Genomic DNA, 14,538 nt, shown 5'->3' on the forward strand with positions numbered 1-14,538 from the left:
CACTGACTTTGCCAAGTTTTAAATTAAATCTTTTTTACTATTTAATGAAGTAACTACAACAGCATAAATCCATATGCAGTGTGTATAGCTTTATTCTTACATGCTTTACTCATCCTCAGTGCCATCTCGTCTCTGAAGACAGTCAAGGAGACTTACATGATCTCTTCTCTCCCTTCTTTATCATGAAAAGAATTACTGTTTCTCACATGCTTTATTTAGTTACAAAGCCAAAGCCACACAGCAAAGAGCATTTTCCGCTCCTATTCTACTCCAATTACTCTCTTGTCAGGCTCTTCAGTCACTCACTGGCTCCAACTTAGTCTCCCAGTAAGTCATCCTTCTCTCCCAACACTGTCCAGTTTCCTTACCACGTTCTTGCTTGTCATCTATTTTAGCCACACATTTCCTCATTTAAAGAGGTTTAACTGAATAAACCCTCAACTTCAGAACAGACAAAAAATAATGAGAGAAGCCTAGGCTGTCATCCAAGAGTGTCAATAACTTCCTGTAGTCTTGGCTGGATTCCAGATTTCAGATGGTAGAGATTCTCATGCCATGGCATTTATCCTCCGGTGATCTGGAGACACGCCAAATGTAATGACAATTTCAAAAAGAATGTGACTTTTATAGCAGTGGTTTTATGCCAAAAGAAATTCTCAAAATTACCTGCAGTGTTTTGTTTTTTTTTTTTTTAAACTTTGTAAACAGACCTGGTACTAATTCAAAATTAGGAAACAGCTAGTAGCTAAACAATTATTTGGACAGTTTAAAAAAAAAAAAAAAATCACATTTCAGGTTTGTTGATTTTTTTTTTAAATATACCTGTGCAAATATCAAATGTGAGCTTCAGAATCTGATCGGGACCTAAAATTTTCCGTTATTTCCTATGAAACTCAGAAACTTTAGTAATATATCTTCAATACACAGATGCAACTGTACACATATGTAAAAGGAATAAATCTATATTATAACTCAACAAGAAACTCAAGCTGCAAAAATTTTCCACGATATTTATAGTAATACATAGAATAAGCTCCTCATTTAATTAAGTAGTTAATATTGGCAGTGTTGCTTCTGCTCAACACAGAATAATACAAACAACACAGACGAATAATTACCATTACTGAGCAGTGAAAGAAATTCATACTCTACTGTGTAAAAGTGTAATATGTATACTTCCAGCAATCACAGTCCAAATTAAATTGGGAACAGTACTTTTTTTTTTTCTTTTTTTTAAAAAACAAGGCTAATGTTTTCATAACAGTAGCCTCAAGCCTTCATATACATATATAATTTCTACTAACTTCAGGTCTTTGCAATAGCTACAAAATCAGGCTGGACGCATTTTAACAGCACTTAAAAATAATACAACAAAACAACATGGCAAAATTGGAATAGGTATATTTAATTATCTATGCTAGATACTTTGAACTCTTTCATTCAACAATTCAGAAACAACTATATGGATAACCTCATAACTAAAAGCTCAGTGCTAAAATATAGTTGTGATATCTTCTCCTATCCCATTTCCAATATTTCAGTTGGAGGGATCTCCCTAGGAGAATCAAAAAGTAGTATGAGGATTACCGTGCAAATGGCCCTGCTCATCTAAATGATACCAAAGGGATTTTTTTTCTCCTCTTCTCCTATCCCCATCCAAAACTAACGGATACAGATCAAAATTTAAAAAGGTCCTAAACAAGACAGTATATACATTAGAAAGGTAAAAGAGTAAGCTCATCTAAAAAAAAAAAAAAAAAAAAAAAAAAAAAAAAAAAAAAAAAACCACACACAACATGGAACGCTAGAGAGGAGAAAGCTATCCCCTACGTAGTTTGCTTAGTCTGGAGTTATGTAAAAATGAAAGTGGCTAAGGACATTGCAAGTATGAACAAATTGAAACAAATTTCAAAATGTGTAAATAAGGCTAAAGCTGCCTCACATTTTCAGTGAATACCCTGGAATTCTTACTCATTACCTGTTGAACTGTTACAAACACTGCAAGAATGCTTTTTCCATTTAAAATTTCTCTCAGTTTTATATGACTAACAGCATAATAATAGGCTATCATTTTATCACTGTTTAATCCAAAAGAATTCTAAATTCAGTCTTACAGCTAGAAGTGTGTATTGGAAGTCCAATCTAATATTCAGCAAAAAGATGTAATTCAATCCATTATTTTTTGTGCCTTTCAAACTCCCAGCAGGAATTTAGGAAACTATCCTCAAGTAGGAAAAGTCAAAGTTTACTACTGCGAACAGTGGACAAGTAATAATGGATGAATGATATTTAACACATAAATATCAATTACAATTCATACATGGGTTAGTTAAAGCATTAAAAACTGTCAGCAGATCACCTTAACCCTCCCTATCCAAGACTATCAGGTGCATCTCAGAATCCATTCTTACCATTTGAGAAAGCATTTAGCAGCTAATTTTGAACACTATTTACAGATCAAGATTTTTCAAGCAATGTATGAAATATCCATACATATGCATTATATTATCACAGGAATCTTATGAGGAATTGTAATGATGGATCCCTGCACTTTTTGGAAAAGAAAAGAAAAGTTCTTATTAAAGACTACAGATATTATGCTGAAACAAAGCTCATTCTATCATATCCATACATGTAAATATTTTACTAATTTACACTAAAGACCTTCCACAGTAGGAACAATTCTTAAGTTTACTTACCAATTCTGTAATAACGATCTAATTTATCCCATACACTTTCCTCGTCTGGTCTTGGAAGGTTAATACTTTTAAGTGGCTCATAAATTGACCCTAAAAAAAGAAACAAAAGGAAAAAAAAAACAAGATCAGAATTAGTTTTACAGTTTCAGTTACTGCTAAAGATTACTGTAATATGATTTCTTCATGTTTATGCTATACAAAAACACATTTTATTTAATTTCAATTCAAACAAAAAAAATCTTATAATCTTTCTATAATCTCAAAGAATATAACATTTCTATACATATTCTTTCCATCTTATCTGTCCATGCAAACAAGACCTCCATCTGGATCACCAATGCCTGCAGGTATTTAGCTACATCAAATGCTACATAAGTGTGTAGGTTAATTGTTTGAAGACAAACTATTTCATGCACTACCACAAAAAGCAGAATTCATGTTTTGAAACACAAAAAAGGTTAGCCTGTTCTCTGATACTACTGAAGCTTGAAAACCCAACTGATATAGCCCCAAATTACCTATACGCCAGACAAATACAATGCTATCAAAACCACATCCTTCTTTCTCAGTGTCCCACATACTCATTACTATTTGCACCTGAAAAGTCTGTTTTCCCAGTAGCTGAAATGAGCTGCCTGTTGGAAACACATAATTTCTTAAAAATTACTGAGGTAAACGTTAATTTCCAATTTTCAATTTAAGAGTTGCATGATGTTCTCCTTCTATAAATCAGTTTGACTTTATTCAGTGTTCTGGATGGCAAGATCTCCTGCAGAGTCATTTGATAAGATAACAGGAAGAAGAAAAATTTCCTTTCTATTCCAGACTACATGCTGTCCCTTCTGAAAAGCTCAGGGAAATGAACTGCCAAGGAGGTTCCAGACAGCCAAGCAGTTCTGGCAGGATGCAGCAGAGTGCTCTAATTCAAGTTCCTTCATCTGTACTCCGAGCGCATATCCAACCATCAGACAGGAGACTGTCCATATACAGGACTCTCACTCAAAGAAAATGAATGTGCGTGGAGTGGTGTCAGAGACTTTATTACCCAAATCCCCTGGTAAGGAGACTGGAAAATGCTTCTTGCCCCTCTAAGGGCTCAAATAAATAGAGAGTTCACACATCCAAATTAGTATTACTTTTGCTTTGCAATAGTAGTCTTGCCCCTCTAAGGGCTCAAATAAATAGAGAGTTCACACATCCAAATTAGTATTACTTTTGCTTTGCAATAGTAGCAGTTTAAAAAAAAAAAAAAAGATCCTTTCTTCCCACCAAAAGAAACCCAAACAAAAACACCCCTGTCTGAGCAGACACTTGTGGCTCTGCTCTGTGTGGATTCTCTGCTAATGTTTAGCAACACATGTTGCAGGTAGCTTCCACTACAGCCTTTTACCAGACAGACTACTACTATAATAGCAAGGTACAAGAAGCATGAAGGGGGGTAAAGGGCCTGAGAGGGAAGTATAGACAGTCCACTAATTTGTTTTCCTAAGAAACCAAGCTAAAAGGAACAAAAGTTGTTCTGTAATGCAAAAAGAATTTTGTGATGTTATATATAATGCATCTCATACCTTCTTAAAAAAAAAAAAATCAACACTCCGAAAACAATTTAAATGACTTTTTCAAAGCAGTATTATTTTTACTACTTCTTTTTGCCTAGGAATTTCTGTCCTTTAGAAGATCCACAATTTATATTGTTAGACTACTGATTCACTTGTCTTTCAAAAGCACAAAACACTGACCTGCAGCAGTTGTAACTGTCTACAGGTGATTGAGTTAAAGTGGGACAAAACATGCACAGGAAAATATCTTCGGTCAGTGACGTATTTGCATAAAATATAGTAAATTTATAATATTCTATATATATTTACTTATTAGATTTTCAAAGTCAAAATAAAGATTCTAACTCTTGGATTTGTTAACTATATAATGTATATACAGCACATAGTACTGTGCATGTTCAGAATGTCTATTTCTTGCAAACTGTTAACCCTAGCAACTGCACCATTAAGAGCACTGAGTATTCACATGAAGTCAGTTTCCAGTATAAAATTCAGTTGTAACATACTTACCAGACAATCTGTGACCCTCTGTGGCCAACAGAGAAACAAAATAAAGTTATCATGAACAAAAAACATATATTTGGCTTCTATTTCAGAGCAACGAAGATTTCAACTTTGGGCAGAAAGAAGACAGAATAAAAAAAAAAAAAAAGAAAGTGTCAGAGCACCACCATCTACAAGTCGTATTTGTTTAGCTGTTTGAAACTACTCGCTGAAATAACTTGAAACAGCCACACTAAACTGCTGATGAAACAGAAAGATGAAGTGAACTCAAAGTTCAAGAAAACTGAAAAACGTGAGTTTTATTCCTTAAAAAGTACACGTAGGAGAACTTGTTTAAAGGAATACTAAAAATTAAGAGAGTTTTCCCACATACTCGTCATGAACTCCTCATTGGTATCTACGCTATATGTTTTGCTTGGATGTCTACAGCATTCTGCTGGACAAATTCTGCAGTAAATTATATTTAATTAGTATCACAATCTAATCAAAGGCAACAACTAGACAGGACAAACAAGGCTTGCTGCTGCTACCGTGTCATTTTGTAGGGAGACCATAACCCTATGGAAGCCATATATAAATATTTTCAGGATGACTGAACAAGCCTAATCTGGGAGGATATATACATCTGAAAGCAACTGTTCCCCTTCCAAAGAAGCCTATTTAACAGTTTATTTCTCTGCCAGAATAACATACTATACAAAGCTATTCTCAATTACATATTTACAAACAGATTTTAAAACTGAAAAACAAAAACAAAACAAAAAAACCAAACACCACTAAAAACAAGATAGAATAGAATCCTATACATTTCTAACCTGTTAGATAGAAAACAAGATGCAGTGGAAAAACTTTTAGGCTTTTTTTTCTTTCTTAGTTTGAAGAGGAGAATATTTGAATTTACTTGAATTTATTTGAATGACTAGTTCTGCCATAAACTAAGCAGATTATTTAAATTATGGGACTTATTACTGGCTTAAAATTATGCCAGTAGGTAAGTACATAAAATTAGTGGAAAACATAAATACAAAGCATCGCCATCAGCCCCAATATTTTGGAAGGCACATTTCTCAACTTTATGCCCATCATTACTACTGACCACTTAGATAAGATCTGTGGAACTGCCACCATGGACTGAACAGTACAGTCCATTTCACAACACTGCTATTATAATCTATGACAATCTACACTTAACATAAGTTTTTGCGAGATCTTTGAAATTGATAGAGACTAGCTTGCAGATATTAAGAAGGAGAAAGCAATGAGATATACTTGGCAAAGGTAGAAAATATGCTTTTAAACCTGATTTTTTTTTTAACAAATCAATATATAATGTATATTTTTTGTAGATGGTGCCACTGTCATACAAAAACATACCATGTCATTCCCATTCAAAGCAATACTGTTGTCAAGAGTTAAATATGTGAGCACATGCAATGGTAAAATATATATTTTGGGAATATTCCAAAAAGATTCTTGCTGATATATATAAATATAATACAATACTTCAAGTACTGTAAATAGACATCTTTTTCTTCTCTTTTATGTTAGCATTTCGAATCAACAGAAAAAGGACATGTATTTCAACTACTATTTGTCATAAAAACCTATTTCACTATAATCATATTATGTGGGGGGGTTTTAAGCTAAAAAAGTAAATATGTGAGGAAGTAGGATTAAAAAATTGTTAATTTAATATTCTTTCAGATGCACATTTATATACAACCATATACCAAATTCGAATAGGGTACATGGTAGTTCAAATTTTTTGCCACAAAGAATGAAATATTCCCGTCATTTTCTTATGTCAGAAGCGGACTGCTGCAAGTCAGTAACTATTTCAAAACTGTTAAAAATACTAATAGATAGAAAATCAAAGTGTTGCTTCCTGCATCAAGACTTTTACATCTCATAAGAAAACGCTCAAAATCCTCATCCCAACTCCAATTAAATTTGTTTTTCTTCAGATATTGCATTGATTAAATAATATATTATATCCAAATTTTGACTGAAAAAATGAGAAAAAAAAATCCCCTTTCATTTCAGAAATAGCTTACAAGTTCCAGAATAATATGGTTTCATCATTCTTCAAGTTGAAGAATTGCTAAAAAGGGTAGTCATTTCCTTTGCAAGAATCAGAGAAAAGGAAGAGATCTAAAACAGCACAGTAATTGATAACAGAGATATCAATTACTAATGTAGAACCTACAGTAAAATTCAGACAAGATATTTAAGACTTAGCAGACAATAATAAGAAATTATTAACCAGCATATGAAACCCAGTTTTACCAGAATTTCAGAAAAAATAATAATTTAATGATGCCCTCTAAGCAGAGCACAATACTGAAAGAACCTATGGGAAGTTCTCAGAGATGAGCTATTAGCAATGTAAATACTCCCACATATGCCACTTCTGGAGACTGAGAACACTGATGTCCTCCTGACAAAGAACTTTCCCACCCATTTTTTATTCCAGTTGTATTCAAGGTTAGCTTTAATTGCTTTCTGGGGAAAAACTATAAACTACCTGAATATTTATATTTAAAAGCTATGGCCAACATTTTGAAAACCTGCTCCCAAATTCAGATTTTCAGAAGCTTTGAACATCAACATGAAGATGGCAGAAACTGCAGATATTATAGAAAAGTAGGCATCAGAATGGAATTCTGGACATAAATTATGGATACAGATTTGCACATTTCATCATGCATTGATTATTCTAATTTTACAAAATTCAGAATTAAAAATCAATATAAAGTTTAATCACAAGCAAAGGGAAGCAAAAAGACAAGAATTTTATTTCCAGCATTTCACATGCCAAAAAAAAATGTAAATGTACACTTGCATAACTAAAGTAGGCACACACCAAACAAAGAAAGCTGAGAACAGCAGATTTCTTTCTAGATTTGACATATAGCATAAGACATCCAAACTGACCACAGTCCTTTAATGCAGCAGTAGTTTCCAGATGTAATCCAAGATTTGAGACACAAAAAAAGTTCTGGATCTCACACCACAGTAATTTTCATTGCCCAAAACTAGTATGGGACATTATTTCCTTATACTACACCCTTTAAGAAATGAAATAAGACAGTTGGATCATATCCTCCCAACATCACTTCTCCTTTTCCTCCAGACTCCTCTTGCAACCTCTCTTAAGGTGAGACTTAATGAAGCACTGAAGAGCAAAGTTGTTAGATACAGTACAGTTTATTCTAATAGTTGTCTGCCATGAAATACGCCTGGTTTCAAGTCTGAATTGAATCTGTTAATTACCCAATCCATGTAGTTGAGCAAGGAGATACCAGAAAATAATTTTCAAAAGCTTAAGACAAGCATCAAGCCATTTTTTGCAGCAATTTTCAGAAAAAATAATCTGGATTTTTTTTTCCCCACAATAAAAGCTGTCAGATATATCAATTACTGCACTAATCAGTAGACGTGTATTTTCTAATACTGTTAGTAACTGGTAAACAACCTTACAGTTTCAGTCTGAAACTATGTTTGAAGAAACTATTGAAATCCCATACAATTGTGTGCTGACTCTGTAGATGTACAGAACCATACTACTGGAAACTAGGAAGGCACAAGTTATGTACTTGCACTTATGAGAACAACTCATTTCAAGCCTGTGTCAAGGATAAAGCAGTAAATTAATTTATCTTCCACTTGAAGGAAAATTAATTTCTAAGATACCTAACTATCTAAGTTCTAGGATTCCATGAACTTAAGATACAGGAACTGTGTTGCTGGGGGTTTTTTGTTTGTTTTTTTGTTTGTTTGTTTGTTTTTAATCACTACACACAAGACCCTGCTTTGAGCAAGAGGCTGAGTAGATGACTTCCTGAAGTCCCTTCCAATCTGAACTGTTCTATAATGCTATGACATCTCCTTTCAGGGGGTGGGGCTGGGGGGAGAAAAAGCTATTTCTCTTTATCCAAAATGACAGAAGTAAACAGAAGCAATGAAGTTCTACCTAGACTGAGGGACAATAACACCACAGGTATAAAGAAGTAAAGTCTTGCAATGATTTTATTCAAATAGTTTTAAAGTGACAGAACTTTTTAGCAATCATTATCAAAAACCTGTGTTTTTGAGTGTGCACATAACCCATTTAGAATTTCATGACAAAAGAAAGAAATACCAATTTATTTTGTCATTTGTCTATTTCCTAATCATCTGATTTCTCTTTTTAGTCCATTATACTTAATACAAATTACTGATTTCAGAATTTACAGCAACTAATAATTTATAAACACACAAATGTTAATGAACATTGCAAAGAAAATATTGATTGTTACAGCAGCACATGGGGGCTTCACACAAGCAAAATACACCAAAATGCCAAATTCTACCACATTAACCAGGTAAATGCTACAAGCAAGGCAGGAAACTATTCAAGATATTAAAGGCAACCAGTATTTTATATTGTCATTTGTCAACCTGAAAATTCAAAACTACTAAAAAATGTTTATTTTGCATCATTACCAAGAAGACAAACATCAAGTATCAATATAATAATGAGAAAAATACAGTATTTTTCATTATAATGTCAATACATTGCAGGTCCTTTGACATTAGAGAGGCAGAACAGAAATGTCACAGGCACAGCAAAGTAGTTCAAGTGACCTTAGTGTTGCAAGGGACAGCTAAAAGCCTCCTATCTGGTAACTCTCACTAAAACTTCTACTGCTTATATGTTTCAGCACAGACTAAGCAAGTGCTACACTGACTTTTCCCAGATCAGCATCACATATGGACAGTTTGTTGCAGTCAAGCTCTTTTCAAAGTACATTGAGCTAAATCAGAACAGTAATGGCCTTGATAACCTCAAGCAATCTAGCTTCCATTATAGCAATATAGAATTTGTGCCAGCAGCGGGGGAGGAGGCCTTTATTTTGCTTCCACTTAATTTCCAAAAGACAAGCTTTAGGACAATGACTGACTTGTTGGAAGTGTTACTTTTTTTCTTTAACAGTCATGTTGGGTTTTATTTTAGGGATTAAATTTAAACATTATTCTTAGAGCACTTTTCACATGACCATCATCCTAAAGAAGAAATTTCAGTTCAGAGATAATAATGAGTAATAAGTAATGAGTTTATTATACTGAGAGATACTTGTAAGAAAATAAGAAAACATAAACAAAACAGGAAAATCTGAAAGGTGGATTTTAATTTAGGTAGATTTCAATTTTAGAAAATTTTTGCTCTAAGAGTTCACACTTTTATTTAAATTCTGCTGTACAGTTCTAAAAAATGGTTAGCACAAAACTAAAACACCACATGAAACACAAAACACAACAATTATTTTTTAAAGAAAATAATAGCCACGAACAAAAACAAAACACAAAACTACACACTTACCATATCTCAAAAAGGCACGCGCAGAGAAGGTTCTGTCATCATCCAAATTGGCCATTTCAAATTGGTGCAGCTAATCACAAACGGCTCAGGCTAAACTACAGCAATTTTCAAAACCGTTTAGTAAATGTTAAAGACAATCAACATTAAATCAAGTAAAAGCAATGTTAGTGGAGTTATTAACATAAGGCAGTGCACAGCAGGAAGAATAGTAAAGTTTCATGATATTATTAAATCTTATCCAAGTAAAATGGCATAATCTATGCAAAGTCCATCTTTTGGACATCACACAGGAGTGTAATTTTGGAAATTTGCTACTGAAGTCAGCAGGTGCAGGGTGAAGTCTATTTGATACATTCTACTTCAGGATTAAATAAAAATATTATCTAATTAATACATATAAAAGTGTTAAGAAATAGTAGAAACACGGAGCTAAAATTCTACTTAAGCATAATGCTCCTTCTACCTAACAGGTAATGTACATTAAGATTTTTTTGCATTAATATGCATTGATCACGCTACTGAGTACCTCAGTTACTGGAAGTAGAACATCTTCCAGTTTGGAAAGTAAAATCAGAAAATATTGTTCATAAATATGATGACAATCTGTTCCAAATCTTTAAAGAAATTTATGCCCTTCAAAGTAGCCAAAATTTCAGGGCCTGCATATTGGCCAGCTACTGAACATTCTTTATAATCTGCTCCCAAGTGATAATTATCACAGTAACAATCAATAAAACATTTTGTTGTTCAAGGAAAGGGTGAAAAAAAACCTCAATAAAACTTGTTTTTACTAGCAAAAAGGTAATTCATATAATATATATAAACATCATGATATACATTACCACCTACAGGATAGGGTCTTAAATGATACTTTACCATCTACTGTAAAACACGAATCACTCATGCATTTCATACATGAGTACATGCTCCATGCTTCCTAGACAGTATCACAATACTTCAAGTAAACTGAGTCTCCTGAGTAGAGAACTCAGCCAATTTGAACAGTACGCGGGAGTTTCGGTCACTTTCAAAGACACTACCAACCAGGGCTGCTTTTGACAGGACACCAGTAAGGAAATAAAAAAGCTCTGAAACTATACAAATTTTGACATACTTATAAAGATGCAAGAGTAGACTTGAAAAACAAAAACACAATTTTCATTTTTAGATAAGGACGTTACCTGCAAAGTCATATGCAAAGTTTATTTTTTAAACTACTTCATTTATTGGACCAGCATTTCAACCAAAATCATTTTTATTCCTTCAGTAAAGGAATTTCTTCAGTAAGTAAATTTCTTCAGTTACTATTTAAATGATAAGAAGTTGTATGGCTAGGAAAAGAAGAAAGTAACTATGATAATCTACTGTTATCATAGAAGTAACTTTCTTCTGCATTTAACAAAAAGGTACAAGGCAGCAGCAGCTAAGAAAAAGTCAAATGTTTTAAAATCATCTGAATGCCCTCCTACAGTCACAGGGCCTGATTCTGTCAGGAAATCCCAAAGTTAACATACTGTCTTGTGACTCAGAATTCACATACTCCTAACATGCAGGATCCAGACCTTATTTTGCACAGCTCTGTGGATACACTGATCAATTAGTGTTCAGATAACAGTGCTGTATAATCAAAATGGGCCACAATGTAACAATCCATTTACTGAATAGTCCTCCTAATGGTATTTCACAAAGTAGTATCATACACATGTGCAAATTTTCAAATCATACACATTAGAGCAGTCATCTACCAACCAATTTTCATTATGAAAGCCTTCCCCTTGCTAGTCTACACACAGTATTTTCTTTTACTTCCACATTCCAGGCTATCTCACTAGTCATCACTGCAAATGGACGAACGAAATATGCAAATAAGGAAATTATGGTTGAGTTCTGTGAGCATGTAGGACAATAAAACACCACAGGGATCATTTGGAAAATTGTTCCCATTAGAATGTTAACAAAAGCCGTACTAATATTAGATTTTATAAAAAAAAAAATAAAAATCACATGTTTTTTAACTTTGGAAAGTCAAGTCAACTGAGTAAACATCACCCTTTCCTCTGAGGCCAGAATCTAGCTGCCATGGAGTCTAAAATCAGAATAAGAAATCGTCAGGCCTAAAAAAATAAAATAAGAGCTGGTACTTTAGTGTAAAAAGGCCTGCAACTTCAAAATACTTAATCTGTTCAGTTTTATAAAAACTACAGCAATGCTACCTATAACAGCCACCTTCACACAGCGCTGCCACCTAACACCGCTAAAGAATTTGAAACTTTCTCTCGCTAAGGACGCTCACCCGTTGAAGATGCTCATTTTAAAGCGCTGCGCTATGGCCCTGTATCGGCAGGGGGTCAGACTTTCTCTCGAAGTCGCTGCAGAAGCACGACAGCGGGACGCTGCCCCGCGGCCGCGGGAGGAGCCAGGCCGCCGCCAACCCCCCGAGCGCCGCGCGCCGCTCCCCCCCCCCCGCCGCGGCCCGCGCGCCCCGAGGACGGTTGGGGAGCGCCCAACGGCCCCGCGCACCGGCAACAGGTGCAAGGCGGGGCGCGAGCGGCCGCGCAGGGCCCCGGCGGTGACTGACACGCGAAGCTGCGGGGAGGCAGCGAAAACAGCCGCAGGGAGGAACTGGGGCAAGAGCCGGGCGGGGTAGAGCAAAGCGGGAGCGGCGGCAAAGCGGGAGTGCGGGCGCTTAGCGGGGGAGAGGCGCAGGACAGAGGCAGAGGGAGCCTCACGGGCCCCTCCTCAGGAAAGCCGAGAGGTCAGACCTGAACGCTTAGAGCGGGCCCGCAGCTCCAGCATCTTCCAGCTCACATCGGCCATATGGGCCGCCGCCGCTGCCGCCATCCCCAGGAGGGCCTGCGGCTCCCGCCGCTACGCTCTAGGTAGGGCAACGGCCGCCGGCTCACCGGCGCTGCATGGACAGAGCCCAGCAGCGCGCTCCACCTGTTACCCGAGCCAGCCGTAAACGCGGTCGCCCAGCTTGTCACGGTGTTGTCGTAAAGCTGCCGGGTCAGTCCCGGAAGCGAGCCGGATATTGTGACGGGCCCGCCCATGCGCTGCCGTAAGTGATGCCGGTGGGGGTGGCCGCGGCAGGCAGGTGCTTCGCTGCCGCCGGAGGATGGGGAGCCACCGCCGCCCGCTCGGGCTGTGTTTCCTCCTGGCCCTGGTGAGGGCCGGCTGGGCCCTGCAGAATGTCACCGCCCAGCTGTTTGGGGCCGAGGCCTACGGGACGCTGGCGGCCTTCGGCGACTTCAACTCGGACAAGCAGACGGACCTGTTCGTGCTGCGAGGCGGTGAGTGCGGACCCGGCGCCGTGGCGCGGCCGGCGGTGCGGCCTGGGGCAGGGCAGGGCAGGGCGGGGGCAGAGCCGCCGGCCCGCTCCGGCAGGAGCCCGCGCAGGTGCTTTTTCTTCCCGGTGTTACGAACACCTGTCGGTGAGGTGTTTTTCCTGGCTGCGTATCACAGAGCAAGCGATGTAGGCTTACAGCTATAGACATCGATGTAACATATAAGTGACTGAGCTTTCATCTGATGTGTGTTTGTATTTCTGCATATCCTCATTGCTGTATATTCTTGAAAAGCTGCAGGTTCTTGTTGGATATTTATTTCTCCTTTCTTGGGTAGGGAAAGACTTTTTCTTTTCTTTTTTTTTTTTTTTTTGCTGGGAATTATTGGCCTCTTGTCCTTTGGTTTATGTTTTAAAGTATGATGTTTAATGCTTATACCTGAGTCCCAATTTGCAGCATTACTGAAGATGACAGTACTGAATAACAAAAATATTTTAAAGATCAAAATTGTCATTTGCTTCACTCCTGAGAGAAGTCCTGTACAGAAGGAAATTTTTTCAGTTTGCGCTGAAGTATGGTTTTACATAGGACAAGAAGTGTTTTCTTTAAAGTTCACTTTATGGTTGTGAAATAAGCTAAAGACCTTGTCTTTCAAATTTGCACTTGTAGCTTTATGAAAAAGGGTAAACTAGGAATGCTTTAGAGGTAACCTTGATTCCTAAGTATTGATGCAGGAACAGTTCAGAATTACCAGTAGGCTCTGGGTTTAGTCATTTTTGAAACTGCAATGCAGTAATATAGGGATAAATGAAATGATGTATAAGCTTACCTGTTTTGTGTATGACAAGTGGGAAAACTCGTGCTCTTTGCCTGTTTAACCTACCACCTTCTGGTTGTGTTTGATGCCTCTTCCGATAGTACAGGGTGGTGAGTGATCATTCCCCTATTCACCTTCTCTGTTTCACTGGGCAATGTTAGGAACTTCTGTGTTCTTGCTCAGATTTTCAGACTGCAGGTTTCTTATCTGTTTAATTGTTGTTTATATGGAAGCTGTTCCATCTATATCATCCTCCTCAGTACTTTTCCTGCTCCTCTGTTTTTGTTTTGAGATGAGAAAACCAGAACTACAA

The 14,538-nt window shown here is 36.7% G+C and overlaps 2 protein-coding genes across 10 annotated transcripts in view; one reads left to right on the forward strand and one right to left on the reverse strand.

Moving 5' to 3' along the window:
* The window catches only part of PHKB (phosphorylase kinase regulatory subunit beta), a 104,585-nt gene extending 91,476 nt beyond the window's left edge, over positions 1 to 13,109 (reverse strand). For 2 of the 9 annotated variants that reach the window (XM_026102239.2, XM_064519588.1), the window contains exons 1-2: positions 12,887 to 13,109; positions 2,700 to 2,789 (exon numbers count right to left, since the gene is read on the reverse strand). In XM_026102239.2, coding sequence (XP_025958024.2) covers positions 2,700 to 2,789; positions 12,887 to 12,965 — 169 coding nt within the window. In that variant the 5' untranslated portion in view covers positions 12,966 to 13,109. Of the gene's footprint in view, positions 1 to 2,699; positions 2,790 to 4,768; positions 4,787 to 10,124; positions 12,390 to 12,417; positions 12,539 to 12,886 lie in introns of those variants that run through there. The other 7 variants (XM_026102242.2, XM_026102240.2, XM_026102241.2 and 4 more) reach the window with 7 other exon arrangements.
* Positions 13,110 to 13,135: 26 nt separating this feature from the next.
* Positions 13,136 to 14,538, forward strand: part of ITFG1 (integrin alpha FG-GAP repeat containing 1) — a 103,569-nt gene continuing 102,166 nt past the window's right edge. Inside the window, exon 1 of the mRNA XM_026102244.2 lies at positions 13,136 to 13,414. Within this exon, the coding sequence (XP_025958029.2) occupies positions 13,240 to 13,414 (175 nt within the window). The 5' untranslated portion in view covers positions 13,136 to 13,239. The remainder of the gene's footprint in view (positions 13,415 to 14,538) is intronic.

Source organism: Dromaius novaehollandiae, chromosome 13, assembly GCF_036370855.1.
Source record: "Dromaius novaehollandiae isolate bDroNov1 chromosome 13, bDroNov1.hap1, whole genome shotgun sequence".
In the NCBI taxonomy this organism is placed as follows: domain Eukaryota; kingdom Metazoa; phylum Chordata; class Aves; order Casuariiformes; family Dromaiidae; genus Dromaius; species Dromaius novaehollandiae.